General features: G+C 46.0%; 1 protein-coding gene across 23 annotated transcripts in view; it reads left to right on the top strand.

The window, feature by feature from the left end:
- The window catches only part of UBAP2 (ubiquitin associated protein 2), a 106,715-nt gene extending 91,655 nt beyond the window's left edge, over positions 1–15,060 (top strand). For 14 of the 23 annotated variants that reach the window (XM_012577608.5, XM_072921892.1, XM_072921884.1 and 11 more), the window contains 8 exons: positions 8,042–8,120; positions 9,180–9,394; positions 10,730–10,829; positions 10,912–11,019; positions 12,372–12,439; positions 13,277–13,306; positions 13,412–13,603; positions 14,881–15,060. In XM_012577608.5, the coding sequence (XP_012433062.1) occupies positions 8,042–8,120; positions 9,180–9,394; positions 10,730–10,829; positions 10,912–11,019; positions 12,372–12,439; positions 13,277–13,306; positions 13,412–13,603; positions 14,881–14,976 (888 nt within the window). In that variant the 3' untranslated portion in view covers positions 14,977–15,060. The remainder of the gene's footprint in view (positions 1–8,041; positions 8,121–9,179; positions 9,395–10,729; positions 10,830–10,911; positions 11,020–12,371; positions 12,440–13,276; positions 13,307–13,411; positions 13,604–14,880) is intronic. The other 9 variants (XM_072921896.1, XM_072921889.1, XM_072921888.1 and 6 more) reach the window with 1 other exon arrangement.
- The last annotated feature ends 349 nt before the right edge of the window (positions 15,061–15,409 follow it).

Raw genomic sequence — 15,409 nt, 5'->3', positions numbered from 1 at the left:
GCTGAACTCTTCTAAAGTTTAATATTGTGAAGATTTTTAAAGTAGTGTTTTCTTACTGATTATTGCTCTTGTCAATATGTGTCAACTTGGTTCCTAGTGTTGAAAAAGGAAGTAGTGGTACTTGTAAATATCTAGTAACTAACTCGTAAATTTCTGTTAAGTTGCCGAGCTCTTTGACCTCTTCCAGCTTTTAATGCATTTGAGTCAATAATTTTTTTCTGTAAATTCTAGTTGCAGACCTTTACTGCTGGGGTATTCAGCACAAACCTTCTATTAGTCTGCCTGGAAACTTGTCCCTTGAGTGGGGGCACACCTCTAGGTTATTGCTTGAGGTAAAACAATAGTAATTGGATTAATTACATATTTCTCTAGTTTGTTATTAATCTGTCTTTTGAAGGATTGGTGTAGTGGAGCACTGTAAAAGTAGTTACAACTGTCTGTAATGTATCATAGATAATTCTGATCAAAATTATTTGAGTATTGTCATGATTAATTTTAATTATTTGTTTTTCCCATATTTCCCATATATTTCCTTTTTAAATGTGTAAACAAATATTTCCCTAATCTTGCAGGACAAATTTGTATAAAAGGTCAATTACACATATATAATTCTTTTGAGATGAACCATTTACCTACTGTGGGACTAGGAGTGTAGTAAGCTGCCTCCAGACTTCTTTGAGAAGGAGTTTAGCAAGCAAGGAGGTATTTTCTGAACCTTAGTGGGAAGCCTTCTCTGATAAATGTTGTCCAAAGCTTCCATTCTGCCTGGGACACTTCCCAAGTATTTTTGTAATTCTCCATTAGATTTTTCTGTTTTTTTACCTACACTATGCTTGTTTTCTTTGTATTTATATGAATAAGTTCTCTCTTTTTAACCTTTGATAGAGTTGTATAATGGTTTATTTCTCAGGAACCTCAGGAGCTCATTAAGTCATTGAGTTGAAGAGATGGCTCTGGGTCTAAGCACCTAGGCACTGAATGTTGATGAAGCTTCTGCAGTGTCTTGCTTCCCTTTTGCAGTTTGATTTTCATTGTGATGGAGTTTAAGACGTCTCCTCTAAGCTGTTGCTTTTGAACGATAAAGGGTTTTCAAAGTTAATTTTAATTGTCTGTTTTGCCCTGGATATCCCAAGTGCAGTGTGATGCTGAGAGGAGGTGGTATCAGAAGAGCCTGTTCATGGCCTTGTCCAGTGATGCTTTCAGCTATGTCCCCAGGAACGGGTATCACTCAACCTCTCTAATCCCTATTCTGGTGTTGTATCACCAGAATACAAAAAATAACACAAATGTATTTCTTCTTTCATGTTTGAATTCCCTGTATTCCAGCTTGTGTCATTACCACCGCTCCTGTTTTTGCCTGAGAGTGATTTAGTTCCTTCAGCTGCCTCAGAAAAGACAGAACCAATGAGGTCCTCATTCCTGACATCACAGGATACTTCTGGATAGGAGCATTAGGAGGACAGTGGTACAATGTGGAAGTTTCATCTTGAGGGGTCCTGCTGTGTACCTGAATATATAAGAGAGCTGGTGGAAAAGCTCACCAAGCCACTGCCCGTAATTTACAATCAGTCCTGGCTAACAGAGGAGGCCCCAGGAACCCGGAGTGTGGCCAGTGTTATGCTTATCTTCAGGAAGGGTCAGAAGTAGAATCTGGGGAGCTACAGGCCTGTCAGCCTGACCTTGGTGCTTGGGGAAGCTCATGGAGATCATCTTCAGTGCCCATCACATGGCACCTCCAGGAGATCCAGGGGATCAGGCCCAGCCTGCATGGGTTCGTCAAAGGCCTAACTGCACGACCCAATTTCCTTCTGTAACACAGTGACCCTCTTAGTGGACAAGGGAAAGTCCAGAAATGTTGACTTCCTGCACTTTAGAAAAGTCTTTAACACTGTATCCCACAGAACTCTCCTGGAGACACCTGTGGCTGCTTGTGGCTTAGATGCTCTGTTCTTGAGTTAAAAACTGGCTGCAGGCCTGGCCCAGAGAGTGCTGGTGAATGGAATTACTTGCAGCAGGCAGCTGGTCCCTAGTGGTGTCTCCCAGGACTCTGTACTGAGGGCTCTGTACTGTACTGTTTCTTATCTTTATTGATAATCTGAGCTCTTGAGGGAATCAAGAGCTCCTTTAGTCAGTTTGAGGACAACACCCAGCTGGGTGTGAGTGCTGATCTGCTGGAGGGCAGGAAGGCTCTGCAGAGGGATCTGCACAGGCTGGATCCACAGGCCAGGGCCAATTGTGTGAGGTTCAGCCAGGCCAAGTGCTGGGTCCTGCCCTTGGGTCACAGCAACCCCCTGCAGCTCCAGGCTCCAGGCTGGGACAGCGTGGCTGGAAAACTGCTGAATGGGTGCAGGTTTTCAATGGCTGGACACGAGCTGGAGTGTGCCCAGGTGGCCAAGAAGGCCAATGGCACCGAGCTTGTGTCAGCAATAGTGTGGCCAGCAGGAGCAGGGCAGTGGCCAGCAGGAGCAGGGCAGTGGCCATCCCCCTGTGCTGGGGGCACTGGTGAGGCCACAGCTGGAATCTTGTGTTCAGCTTTGTTTCCTCACAGCAGGAAGGACACTGAGGTGCTGGAGCATGTCCAGAGAGGGAAATGGAGCTGGGGAAGGGTCTGTAGAGTGAGTCATATGAGAAGCAGCTGAGGGAACTGGGTGAGTTTAGTGTGGGGAACAGGAGGCTCAGGAGACCCATATCACTATGTATGATGATCTAAAAGAAAGTTATAACCATGTGGGAATTGTTTTTTTCTCCCAGCAACTAGCAATAGGAAAAAAAAATGGCCTCTAGATGTCCCAGTGGAGGTTCAAGTTGGATATTAGGGAAAATTTCTTCACTGAAGGAGTGGTCAAGCATTGGAGCAGGCTCCCTGGGGAAGTGGTGGAATCACCACCGCTGAAAGTGTTCAAAAATTGAGTAAATGTGGCACTTCATTATATGGCTTAATTATATGGCTGGGCTTGATGATCTTGGAGGTCTTTTCCAACCTTAGTGATTCTATGAATCTGTATTTGGTCCTCTTGTTTTTTCACTCAGCTAAATGGGAAGCAATCAGTTGTGTTTGCACAGAGCAGTATCCTTGCAGTGATGCAGTGCTGGAGGTTGTTTGAGCACAGGAAAACAATCTCTTTGTGCCATGCAGGAGAAGGCTGGAGCTGCTGACCTGGGGAGATGCTTCTGGATTGATAGTTGGAGGGTGAAGGAGCAGCTGGTGCTGGTGATGTCTGGGCAGTTCCCTTCATGGGGAATGCTGTGCTGGTTGGGTTGGACCATATTGAGTGGGAGTGTTTGCATGATGGATCTCTTTGCTTGCTAATGATGTTTTGGGATGAATTGTCCAAATCTCTGCAGACCTTCATGGGTCCCCTCCTTAATTCTTTGAGGTGCACCTTGTCTATGCCACCCTGTTTCTTCTAAGGCAGTGCTGTGGTGTTGCAGAATGGTTATTTTTGGTGGGATGATGGTTTGGAGGTGGCTTTCAAGTCTTTGCATTATTGGAGGGTCTAGAAGGCAGAGTGAAGTGGTGGAAGAGAAGGAGGTATGCAGGGCAGGCATCATGCCATTTGGGGCAAATGGGTGCCCCAATGGTCTGGCAGCTATAAGAGGTGCCTGGGGGCTGCAGGACCACCATTCCCTGAGAGCGTGCTATCCATAGCCTTCGATCCAGGCAGGATGCATTGGCAAGATGGGCTGCAGGACAGAGACTCATCCCCTCACAGCCTGAGGGGACCATGTCTTTGCATGTCAGGTATAAGCATGGAGCACAATGAGCACAGCTTTGCTTTTTCATTCTTTTTTGTTTTTACAAAAAGTCTTTATTTCTAACAAAAGAATAAATAAATAAATGGCCAACCAAAGAAATAAATAAACAACTAAGTTAATTAATTAATTAAATAAGTAAGCAAACAGAGTTCTGTGATAAATAGTGATTGGCATTCCCACAGTAGTTCCCCAGTGTCCATGATCCCCTTCCCATTCATCAGGTGAGGTTGCAGTCTGGCTGAATGCTGTAATTCCACAGGTAACAATACCATCTGTATCCCCAATGTCTCGTAGCTGTCCATGAATGTGTAGCACAGAAATTTCCTCTTCCTTCCTCTCCAGTGCCTGTGGTTTGGGTGTGGGCTGTGCCACATATTGACCCCAGTGCCACCACGGTCATACCCCTTTCCCCATTAGCTCATTGGTACCAAGTGATCCCAGTCTGGGCTCCTGCTGTCACCACTCAATCCATGGCTACTGGTGCTGGCTGGGGATGGGTGTTTGCTCTCCGTGGGTTTAGTGGGGTCCAGAGCAGCTTGGTGCTTCATGCGCCGTATGAGTTTGTCCACGTGTTGGAAGCAGACACGAGCTTCGAGGCGGACATGGTCCCAGGCGCAGACGCTGTGGTTTTGTGCCTGGAGGAAGGCATGGATGGCACTGAAGTACTTGTTGATGGTGTTGCGTGGTCCTTTGACGAGCAGGGCGTTGTTGGGGAGGCATTGATTGAGGTAATGGATGTGGTGATCCAGTTTGTTGAGGAGGAGGTTGTGAGCGTGGCTGGGCCAGTGCTGGCGGGCGCTGTTGGAGCTGAGGGTTTGGAAGAGGTGCTGGAGGATGCGTAGGGCGGTGGCGGCAGCTTGATGAGGGCTGAGGTTGTTGGGGAGGAGGCTGGCATTAAAGAATGGTGGGTTCTGGAGATTGCAGGGCTCTGTTGTGCTTGGAGCCATGTCCTTCAGAAGCTGGAATGTCTCTCCAGGATTGTGGCTTCGCAGGTGTCGGCATGGGAGGCCAGTGGTGAGAGCCACGATGAGGAGCAGCAGTTTCAGGGTGCTGTGCCACAGGCAGGGCTGTGCACATCCAGGTATAGCCATGGTGGAGCTCTAGGCGCTGTGCAGGAGCCACCAGTGTCTGGTCTGGCTTGGTGGTGGTGGTTGCTTTGCCTGGGGTGCTGCTGGGTGCGCAGTTTTATGAGCCCATGCCCAGGCTTTCCTTTCATCACCATCCTCTAGAGAATTTCCCTTTTCCGTTTTCACTTTTGTTTTTTCTGTTTGCTTTCTCCTGAGGGCTTTGGTGCTTGTCACTGACCAGGAGGGGACGCTGCTATGAGAACGGGAGCTGACACTTTCTCAAGGCTGCTGCCAGGGGGAAGCCTGGCTCCTGAGCTATTACAGGAGACGAAAGTGTGCCATAAGTTTTCTGGCTGGCTGTGCTGGGGATTTGTTTCAGGGTTGTGTTTTCATCTTTTGTGTGTTTTGTGTGTTGCCTTTTTTTTAGGGTTTATTTTGAAATTTCTCTGCCTACCAGCATCTATTTTTTCTTATTGCATGCTCTAATATGATTTGTATATAATGTTTATTTTGCATGTTAATTAGTGCTTTCTTATATTTTTAATTGACAAATATTGTTAATTTCTCAGTATTTTAAAATTCTATTTGTATGTGTATATGTATACATATGCTAATACTTTTTTTTTTTTTTTTTGTGTTACCTGTAGCTTTGCTAATGCAAGAGTTTTTCCTCTCCCTGCAATATCTTGCAGAATATTTTTGGAGCCATCTCTCATACCCCTGTATCCAGAGTTAATTCCCCTTGGTATGTTGGTAGTTAGAAATGAATGCACAGATGTCACACAGGATTTTTTAAATTTACTATTCATGCAGTGTTTGTTCTTTCTGGATTTTGGGTTCTTTTTAAAATTATGTTGTGGATTCTTTGTGAAAACGTGGTAGTGTTAGATGGTCTGAGGGCAGGAGCAAGAGGGAATATTTCTATTTCATGTGCCAGCCCACTTACATGTGAAAAGTGAAAGTGGGCAGTGTTCCAAGTGTGAGTCATCACTGCTTTTGCATGTAACTTCAGCAGCAAGAGATGCCCATGGTTGCTGATAAAGCAAGAATGGGATTTTCTCCTGACATTTTTTTTTAAAAATTAACCCAAGTAATGTGTGTATTGTTGATGTAAAGTCTCACTGTGGATTTTTTTTTTTTTTGGTTTTAGGTTCTTTTGGTGTATGTTACATTGGGATATGCTGTCTTCTCTGTTCATCTGTTGCAGAGATCTTACAAATGTGTCAGCTGGTGTGTGTGGTACCCAGTGAGCTGCTGGGTGGAATTTAAATTTATTATGTCTCACCACTTACTCTGCTTTCATCATTTTCTGCTTCACTTTTTGAGCCTATTCCTGATATTTCACTTTTGGCTTTAGGCAGCTTCTCCTTTTGTAGGTTAGGAGATATCTGTGATGTTTGAAGAGCAGAGTGTCTTCCCCGATATTTTCCTTTGGGCAGGCATGAACTGCAGACATAACTGCCTTGCACGCATATTTTCTAATGAGTTTTTAGTTTGAATGTGCGTATGCACAAGTAGGATACAGATATTCAGTACTGATGTGGTTTTCTCTTGCCTGAAGTGCAGTGAGAATAATTGCTACCCATAACACCATCTTCTCATGCAGATTTGATCATATCTTGTCCAGTTCGTATAGGAGGAAAATGTTAGTGTGCTAGTTCATGTCAGCTGTGTTCACATCTCTTCTCTAGATCTTCTTTTCATGGCATTTTCATCAGAAGGTTATGAGAGTGCTGCTTTTGAGCAACCTGCTAAGACTTTTAATGTGAATTTAGTTGTGTTTTGCCAAGTGATTCAGGCTGGAGTTCCTAAGGAGGGGAATTACCAGGGAAGGAAATGTTGATGATGTAACAGCACCATTACAAGTTACAGAAAGCACATACAATACTAAAACTTGGCCACATTATTTCATATTCAGTGATGGAGGATTTGGTATAGGAGACAGGGAAGTGATGCACAGAAGTGGAGCAAGGTGGAGGGTGCTGTCCACTCTGAGAAAACATGTAAGGCACTATGGCATTTGCAGAGAGGGGTTTGATAAAGAAGACATATATCCAGTATTTGAAAAAGTGTGAAAATTTGTACATTACTACTTAGACTACTATTACTTACTAGACTTACATTACCAAAACTACTTACATTACTTAGACTACTATTACTTACTAGACTTACTACTACTTAGACTACTATTACTCCAATCTATTTTTGGATCGGAGGAGGTGAGGAGAACATGAAAATTAGGAGACAAAAACCAGATTACCAGACCCACAGGTGGAGTTCACCCAGAGAGAGAAGGGCAAACTTCTTGCCTTTTCTCCCAAACTGAGGTCAAAGTACTGCTTTGGTTTTGCTGGCATGTCCTGTCATTTCAGAGTGCAAGCTTTCTAGTGTTGCTTACGTTCTTGCAGAAGACCTAGAAGAATGATCTAAGGCAGTGGTTTTCACCTTTTTTATGCACCCTATTAGCAAAAAATATGTGAGCACTCATCTTCAGTATATTTTTACTTCTGAATTATATACATATACCCCTGTACTAGTATATATATATATTATAAAATGTACACTAAGATAAAAATGAAAAAAAGGAGAGAAAGGTTAAACGCTGTTTTAAAATTATCTTAAGTTGTATTTATCAAATCCATTTTCTTCCTGCAACCCAATTGATTGGATACCCACCCCACTTTGGAGACTATGGCCTGAGGTCTCCTGTAAAGGAGTTTAAATAAATTTTCTAGTCATCCAATAGTAACTGGTTTTCTGTCTCTTTTGATGTATTTGTTGTTTTCGTAGCTGACATTTCCATTTTTAGAAAACAGGGCATTGTACAAGGGCAAAACCCTTAGACTTATATCCATGTTGTGATTACAGTCCTGGCCTGACCCCAGGCCTTTGAGCCACAATGCTCAGTTCTCTTTCAGGCAGTCTCACTGGAAGATGACAGTTCAGTGTTGGGAGCTGTGTGGGATATCATTTAGTTATTGCCTTTAACTTACCATTAAGAGATGAAATATTTGTATATAGCACAAAAAGTGTCTATAAAGTAGGTTTATTTTTAGCTTGAGACTCCAGGTAAATTTTAAGCTCTGCTGCACAACATAAGGTCAGCTTCCACTCAAACCTCCTTTAGTTCTTACTTTTAGAATTTTGTTCTGTCTCTAGTGTGCAGTTCATCAGATCTGTAGTTTCAGCTATTAATAAATGGTGTTGTCTCTTCCAAGGATTACTATGGAATTACATTCCCGGCTCCTGCAACCTTGACAGGCAGAGATGGGAGCCTTGCTAACAACCCATACTCAGGTGAGTGCTAGTAAAAGATGAGGATGGCAAATGAGATATGCTGGTTTCTCAGTGCAAGTCATCCTGCTGTTGCTCAAAGAGCATCTGCTTTTCCCTTCTGTGGTCAAAGAAATCCTTCCTTGTTCCTTCTCTTGCTCTTTAGCTGTCATTGTGCAAAAAGATGGTATTAATGCCACCCAGGATTTCACCCAGTGCTTTTCATCCACTGCCAGTTGATTGCATCTTAAAACTGTAGCCATAGGCATTGTGGTTCCTATAATGATGGTATTAAGTGCTCTCATACTTCCTAGTAACCAACAAAAAGGAATTCTGGTTGGGAATGAGGTAGAAGGGATTGATGTATGTCACCTCCTTGGTAAACATGTGAACATGCTGCTCTTTAGGCTGCCAAAAAGTACAAGTGTTTGTGAATTTTCTGCTTCATGATCGCTTTTCTTGGAAGGCTGGTTGTGGGTTAATAACTGAATTTCCCTTCCTGCTTCTTCAATAAGGTGGCCCACGATGCAAGCTTTGTTTTCCTGGCCTTCAGCTACTGTCTTCAGAACTGTGGTGGTGTGAGGAACTGGACGTCTTAACTAATCATGCTTGACAAATAAATAGACATTGGCAAAAATATGCCCATCCCTGCCTGTAAATCTTAACCTGCTTTCAGCCCATGAAGCTTAGCTAAACAGGTTAACCTCCAGGAGAGTCACAATTTAACCCAACAACCATTGGCTCTCTGGCTATTTACCATGCTTCTGCTTTTAGCATGTTTTATTGCAATGATCTGATAGCAATGAGTCTGCTCAGACCGTGTGAGATAGGTAAGTATTGGTATCTCTCTTTATCAGTGGAGTAGCCATGGCACAGACTTCTGTGCCATGAACAGGCAATATCCCTGTGGCTGTCAGGAACAGAAACTGGGTGATGGCTTCCCATAAACAACTGCAGGCTTTCAGGTGCAGGATGTGTCCTGTTCTGTAATTGTCTGCTTCTGTTCAGAGGATGTAAGTCGATTGAATTCTCCACCTTTGCAGTATCTTTGATAGCTTTTCTGACCAGTTCTTTCTTTCACAGGTGATGTAACAAAATATGGCCGTGGAGATACTGCCTCTCCTGCTCCTGCAACCACTCTGGCCCAGCCACAGCAGAACCATACACAGACTCACCACACGACTCAGCAGCCCTTCCTCAACCCGACCCTGCCCCCAGGGTACAGCTACACTGGGCTCCCTTACTATGCTGGGATGCCTGGTGTTCCCAGTGCATTCCAATATGGGCCAACCATGTTTGTAAGTGTGACAGCCTCAACTGTAATGCTCCCTGCATGCCTCTCTAGTTTTGCTTTCTCCAGCCCAAACACTCCACATCTTGGAATTATAGGAAGGTTTGGGTTGGAAAGTATCATCAAAGACGGTCTTGTTCCAATCCACCTGCCGTGGGCAGGGACACCTTCCACTAGACCAGATTGCTCAGAGCCCCATCCAACCTGGCCTTGAACACTTCCAGGGATGTGGGCCATCCACATCTTCTCCAGGCAGCCTGTGCCAGTGCCACACCACCCTCATGGTGATGACTATTTTCTTTATATGTAATGTGAATCTACCACCTTTCAGTTTAAAACACCTGCCCTTCATCCTGTCACTGCCTGATAAAATGTTTTTCCCATCTGTCCTATAAGACTCCTTTAAGTGTAGAAAGATCACAATAAGGTCTCCCTAGAGCCTTTTTTTCTCCCGGATGAACAGCCCCAGTTCTCAGCGTGTCGTCATAGGAGAGCGGAGCCCATCCCCTTGATCATCTTTGTGACTTCCTCTGGATCTGCTCCAACAGGTCCACATCTCCCTCATACTGAGGATTCCAGAGTTGAAGTCAGTATTCAGGTGGATTCTCATTAGAATGGAATATAGTCAGCTTCCCCAGTCTGCAGGAGAGCTCCAAAAACATGCAACATGAGAAAATAGCTGCAGTCTCACCCAGAAGAAAACAAAAATTTTTAAAGGCAAGAACTCACGCACCCCTGTGCAAGTTTTTGCAAGTTTCTGTAAATAGCTGACAGTGGCATTTTGTGGGCTTGCTGTGCCTGAAAACCCTTACTAGTCCCGGAGAGTCAAGGGGAGACCCAAAGCTGAATCAGTGAGCCTAGATGGAGGAGACCCCATTAAGAGAGCAGGGCAGGAAGTCTCAGGAGGAAAAAGGTTATTTGGGAAGAGGTGTTGCTCCAGGCAGAAGGGTAGATGAGGCTATTAAGGGCCCTGTAGGATAGTATTTTATGAACAGCCTCAGGCAGGAATTGATATTTACTTTGAGTCTGTGGTTGTTCTCAGGTTTGTGGATAAAAAATTGCTGTTTACATTCAGCATATGAAAGAAACACGCAGCCTGTTCTGAGGGAGGGCTGCACTGCAATCACAGGGGGGACAGATCTAGGAGAAATCATGTGAGGCAAATTCACTATAGCAACTGCTGTATTTCCACTATTATTGCTTTAAGCAGTCCCATGCCATCCCAGTCCTCGCAACTCCAGACTGAATTCCCGACATGAGGTGGAAGGTGCCTTCCCCACTAGATGGCAGAGGGAGCCTGTGCTCCAGCTGACGGCCGTTTTTGTTCCCGTCCTTTGTCTAGGTACCTCCAGCATCTGCTAAACAGCACGGAGTCAACCTGAACACGGCATCGACTCCCTTTCAGCAGACGAGTGGCTACAGCCAGCATGGCTATGGTGCAGGTAAGGCCCCAGCCCTGCTCCCCTCTGAGCACCCACGGTGCTGCTCACGCACCGTAACGCCCGGTCTTGTGCACCCTGGCAGGCTACGATGACTTATCGCAGGGAACGGCACCTGGAGATTACAGCAAAGGAGGCTACAGTGGGTCATCTCAAGCACAAAACAAATCTGCTGGCACTGGACCTGGGAAAGGTAACACTTCGAGACTGGAAGTTCCTCTGGAGTGGGATTTAGTAGGGCAAACTCCCAGTGCTGTGCAGTCAACACAACAGCCAGCTCTAAAGAGGGTTGTGATCCAAGCTGTTTCTCCATCTCCTGTATACAAAGTGCTTTTCTAATGACCCAGTTGTTCCTTCTAAACCTCATGGCTGAACTTGGCATAAAGATTTGTGCAGCTGATGCACAGCTTGATCCAGTTACACATGGGAGAAATGGTATGCTTCCTAAGCCAAAGCATTCTTTGCTGAAGAATACAGTGATCCTTCAACAGTGCTGCGATTTTAAAACTTGAGCAGTTCAGTGCTGTTGCTGAAATGATCCTCTGCCAAATCATAGCTAGATTTTTAGTTTTTTGGAAGGCACCTGAGACACCCACGTCTTAGAGAGGAGCAGGGCACTTCGTGAATCTCTGGGCTGCCTAGATGCTGCCTGTAGACACTCATAATGTTGTGTAGTGCCTTGAAATGTTTCCTTTGTGACTGTAAAAGCTGAAGAATTTATCCAGATCTTACAAAAGCTTTATTTGGCACATGCTGGTTAGATCTGAGAAGTGTATACTGGGCCGCTTAGCACTATATGGTTCATCTTCATTCTAAAGCAAGTACAAACCATTTGCTCTGCATTTGAAACACCAGGTGGTCACACTCTTTTCAGTGGAGAAGCAATCCAGGAAGTATCCAAGCAATTCAGCAGTGTCCAAGGAGGGTTACAAAAGCTTAGAGCAGTAACCCTTGAGCCCAGATCTCTGATTCACTGAACAAAACAACCGTTGGCTTTATTCTGATCCACGTGGAATTATCAGAGCCACTCTCTATAAAACTGTGAATAAGTGTCTCTGAGCCAGTGATGCTGATTCTGTCAGGGCAGAAGAGCACTGCAGACTTCACTCTTCTGTACGATGTGAAAGGACAGGGGCTCAGATTTGTAGGAGATGCTGAGTCTCATCACTCAGGGCACTACTGGAAAGCTCTTGAATGCTGCAATAGAGCCAAATGCACTTCGGATCCTAGGGGAGTGCTGGCTTTTTGTGGGCTTCAGTGAGTGGTCAGTGCAGCCAACTGCTGCCTGGTGAAGTGCATTGGAATGCGAGTGTTAATGGCTGGGTGTGGACCTGGAATCCCAGTGAGCTTCAACAGGGGGAACAAGAAGCTGAGCCCTTTCTTCTGTTCCCACGTGGGGAACAGAAAATGGAATGCATTCTGAAAATGGAGAAGCAGCAGGGCAGTGCATCCCCTGAGGCTGCCAGAGGTGCCAGGAGCAAAGCTTGGGATTCTGCTGGCTGGTGGGGTGACATTCTCACCTTTGGTGGTGTTTCTGTTTTCCAGGTGTTTCTGTGACCTCCAGTAACACGGGTGTGCCTGATATCAGTGGCTCAGTCTATAACAAGACTCAGGTGAGGAGTGTTGGACCCTCCTCCCTCAGGGCCCAAGGCTGATGACTCCTACTCCAGGCTGGCCAGTTTCAGGGTCAGCAGGCCACGGCATTTCTAATGCTGGCTCTGTTTGCTGCTGAAGTGAAGTCTCATCCTCTGTCCCACTGTTTCTGCGGTGTCAGCTCCTGACAGCAGCTGCTTGCAGAGGCTCAGTGCTCCCTGTGCTGCACACTGCCCACGCTACACCATGCCAGCAGTGTCCTGGGTGCAAATGAAGTTATGGGTGTTAGCATTTTTAGCCCAAATAGCCCCCAAAGCAGGTGAGTTGAAAGGCTGTTTGCTTTCCATCAGAGGGACAGGCAGTAGTGCCGCCTCTAACACCCAAGGGTCCCTGTCCCAAGCTCTCCTGTGGCCATTGCTCAGCATGCAGCTTCCCAAGCAAAGAAGAAAATGCTTTGACAATCTGATCTCTGCAGTGGGCTTATGTCCAGCTCCTGTTTGCTCCTCCCTGCACCCTCAGTGGGGGAAATAGGTGTCTGGCTGCAATCCATGCTTACAGGTAGGAAGCTAGCTATCAGCTCCATGCTTAGGGGTCAAGCTTTGGCCAGCTGGAGGAAAATATACTGCAACTTCCTGTGTTTTTGTTGGGTGCCCTGGATAGGTTGAGTAATTCTAGGCTGAGCCCTCTTACTAGGGGAAGGACTGATTAGGCAGCTGCTGCAATCCCATGTCCCTTTGAATGGAAAGAGGTCAGGAAAATAAAACCCTACAATGTCTGTGAAAATAATTTCAAGAGCCATTAGTGCAGAAATACAGGTGAGAACAGGAGCTGAAACTCATCCTCTGGTGTACTTGCAGGTATTCAGTGTGACTTGGCTTCCTTGTGGGGTAGGTGAAAGGTTCAGGTGATGTGTGTTTGGGCCAGTCATGTTCTGGTCTGCCTGGATCTACTCACACCAGTGTCTGACACTGTGCCCGTTGCCCCCTGTGCAGACGTTTGACAAGCAGGGATTCCATGCTGGCACTCCGCCTCCCTTCAGCCTGCCTTCTGCTCTCGGGTCCACTGGGCCCCTGAACCCTGGTGCTGCCCCGGGTTATGCTCCAGCCCCGTTTCTCCATATCCTCCCTGCGCATCAGCAGCCTCATTCCCAGATGCTGCATCACCACCTTCAGCAGGATGGGCAGGTGAGTCAGCCCCTTCTGCCGCTGCAGCATCCCCGAGAACACATTGCTCCCACTTCCCAGCAGGGTCTTGGGGTATTTATTTCCTTCTGCTGTTTGCTTTCCTCACTGGGAATGGGCCTTGGCAGCAGTGGCTGTTGACCAGCTTGGGGAGAGAAGCTGAAGTTCAGCAAGGGGAAATGCCACTTCTGTCCCTGGGGAGAAAACAGGCCTGTGCACCAATATAAGTCAGGAACCACCTGCTCAGCAGAAAAGGCCCTGGGGGCCTGGTGAGCACAAACTCCATGATCCAGCAATGTCCCCTTCCAGCAAAAAAGAGCAGTGACGCCCTGAGCTGCACCAGGCTCAGCATTGCCAGCAGGTGCGGGCAACTGCTCCCTGCCCTCTGCTCAGCCCTGGTGAGGCCACAGCTGCAGCATTGTGTCTGCTCGGCTCCCCACTGTGGGAGAGACATGGATGTGTTGGAGAGTGTCCAGTGAAGGTCTGATGTGGGGGCTGGATCCTGTTTCCTGTGAGGAAAGGCTGGGGGAGCTGGGACAGTTTGGCCCAGAGAGCACTGAGAGAGGATCTCATCAATGTACAGAAAGGGAAGATGTAAAGAAGATGGAGCCAGGTTCTTTCCAGTGGTATCCAGTGACAGGAACAGGGACAGTGGGCACAAACTGGAGCTCAGGAGGTTCCCTCTGAATATCAGAGAAAATGTTTTTGCTGGGATGGTGACCAAGCACTGCCCAGGAAGCTGGTGGAGTCTCCATCCTTGAAGTTGTCTGGGAATGATACTGTGATTCTGGGGAAGAATCAAGCATCCCCTGCAGGTTGCATGTCAGCTCCAATTCGGTTTCACCTGCACATGTGTTTACTTTTCCAACCACTAAATATTCCCTGAAAAAAACAGTGTTCATCTTTAGAGTCCAGTAATAGGACATGATTTTGCACTCCAAATGTGTGACATCCTTGTCTGGCTCACCTTGGGAAAGCTCCTTTGCTGTGCCTGACCCTGCTCCTCACTTCCCTTGTGCTTGAGCCTGTTGTGCTTGGGAGGCAGTGGGATGGTGCGTCCCCAAGCTCCTGCCGGGTGTGCTCATGGTTGCTTGGCCTGAACTGCAACCATGTAAGGATGTAGAGATGGTGCAGGGCAGAAACAGATCTGTTCGGGGGGGAGCATTGCTGTGCTGCTGCATGTCCGGGCTGTCCCTGGTGATTTGGGGCATGCTTGTTTTCCTGGGAATGCTGGTGCTGTTGCAGCTGATGCTCCTGTTTCCTTTGTTTCCCTTTCCTAGGGTGGATCTGGCCAACGCAACCAACCCAGCACCATGCAGCAAAAGTCTCAGGCTACCAAAACCACCTATGGCACTTCTCCATACTGGACAAACTAAACCCGAAACCGGGGAGGGGGGGAGAGAATGAAAAGAGAGGAGGAAGGAAAAGAAGAAAAAGAAAAGAAAAAAGAAAAGAGAAAAGAAGAAAAGAAAAGAAAAGAAAAGAAAAGAAAAGAAAAGAAAAGAAAAGAAAAGAAAAGAAAAGAAAAGAAAAGAAAAGAAAAGAAAAGAAAAGAAAAGAAAAGAAAAGAAAAGAAAAGAAAAGAAAAGGAAAAGAAAAGAAAAGAAAAGAAAAGAAAAGAGAAAAGAAAAGAGAAAAGAGAGAAAAAGCTGAAGCCTATTCTTGGAATTATTAGGAAAAATAACTGCTCAGCCAAATGTCTGTGCGGGGAGAACTGCAGCCAGCCAGCCATCCTCTGTGTGACTCGCCTGCTTCCTCTTTGAGTTGCTGTTATATGTAATATATTTATGTATGTATTTGTAAATGTAA

Source organism: Taeniopygia guttata, chromosome Z (genome assembly GCF_048771995.1).
Source record: "Taeniopygia guttata chromosome Z, bTaeGut7.mat, whole genome shotgun sequence".
In the NCBI taxonomy this organism is placed as follows: Eukaryota; Metazoa; Chordata; class Aves; order Passeriformes; family Estrildidae; genus Taeniopygia; species Taeniopygia guttata.
Note: the sequence above shows the minus strand (reverse complement) of the source record. Positions and strands in the feature narration are given on the sequence as shown.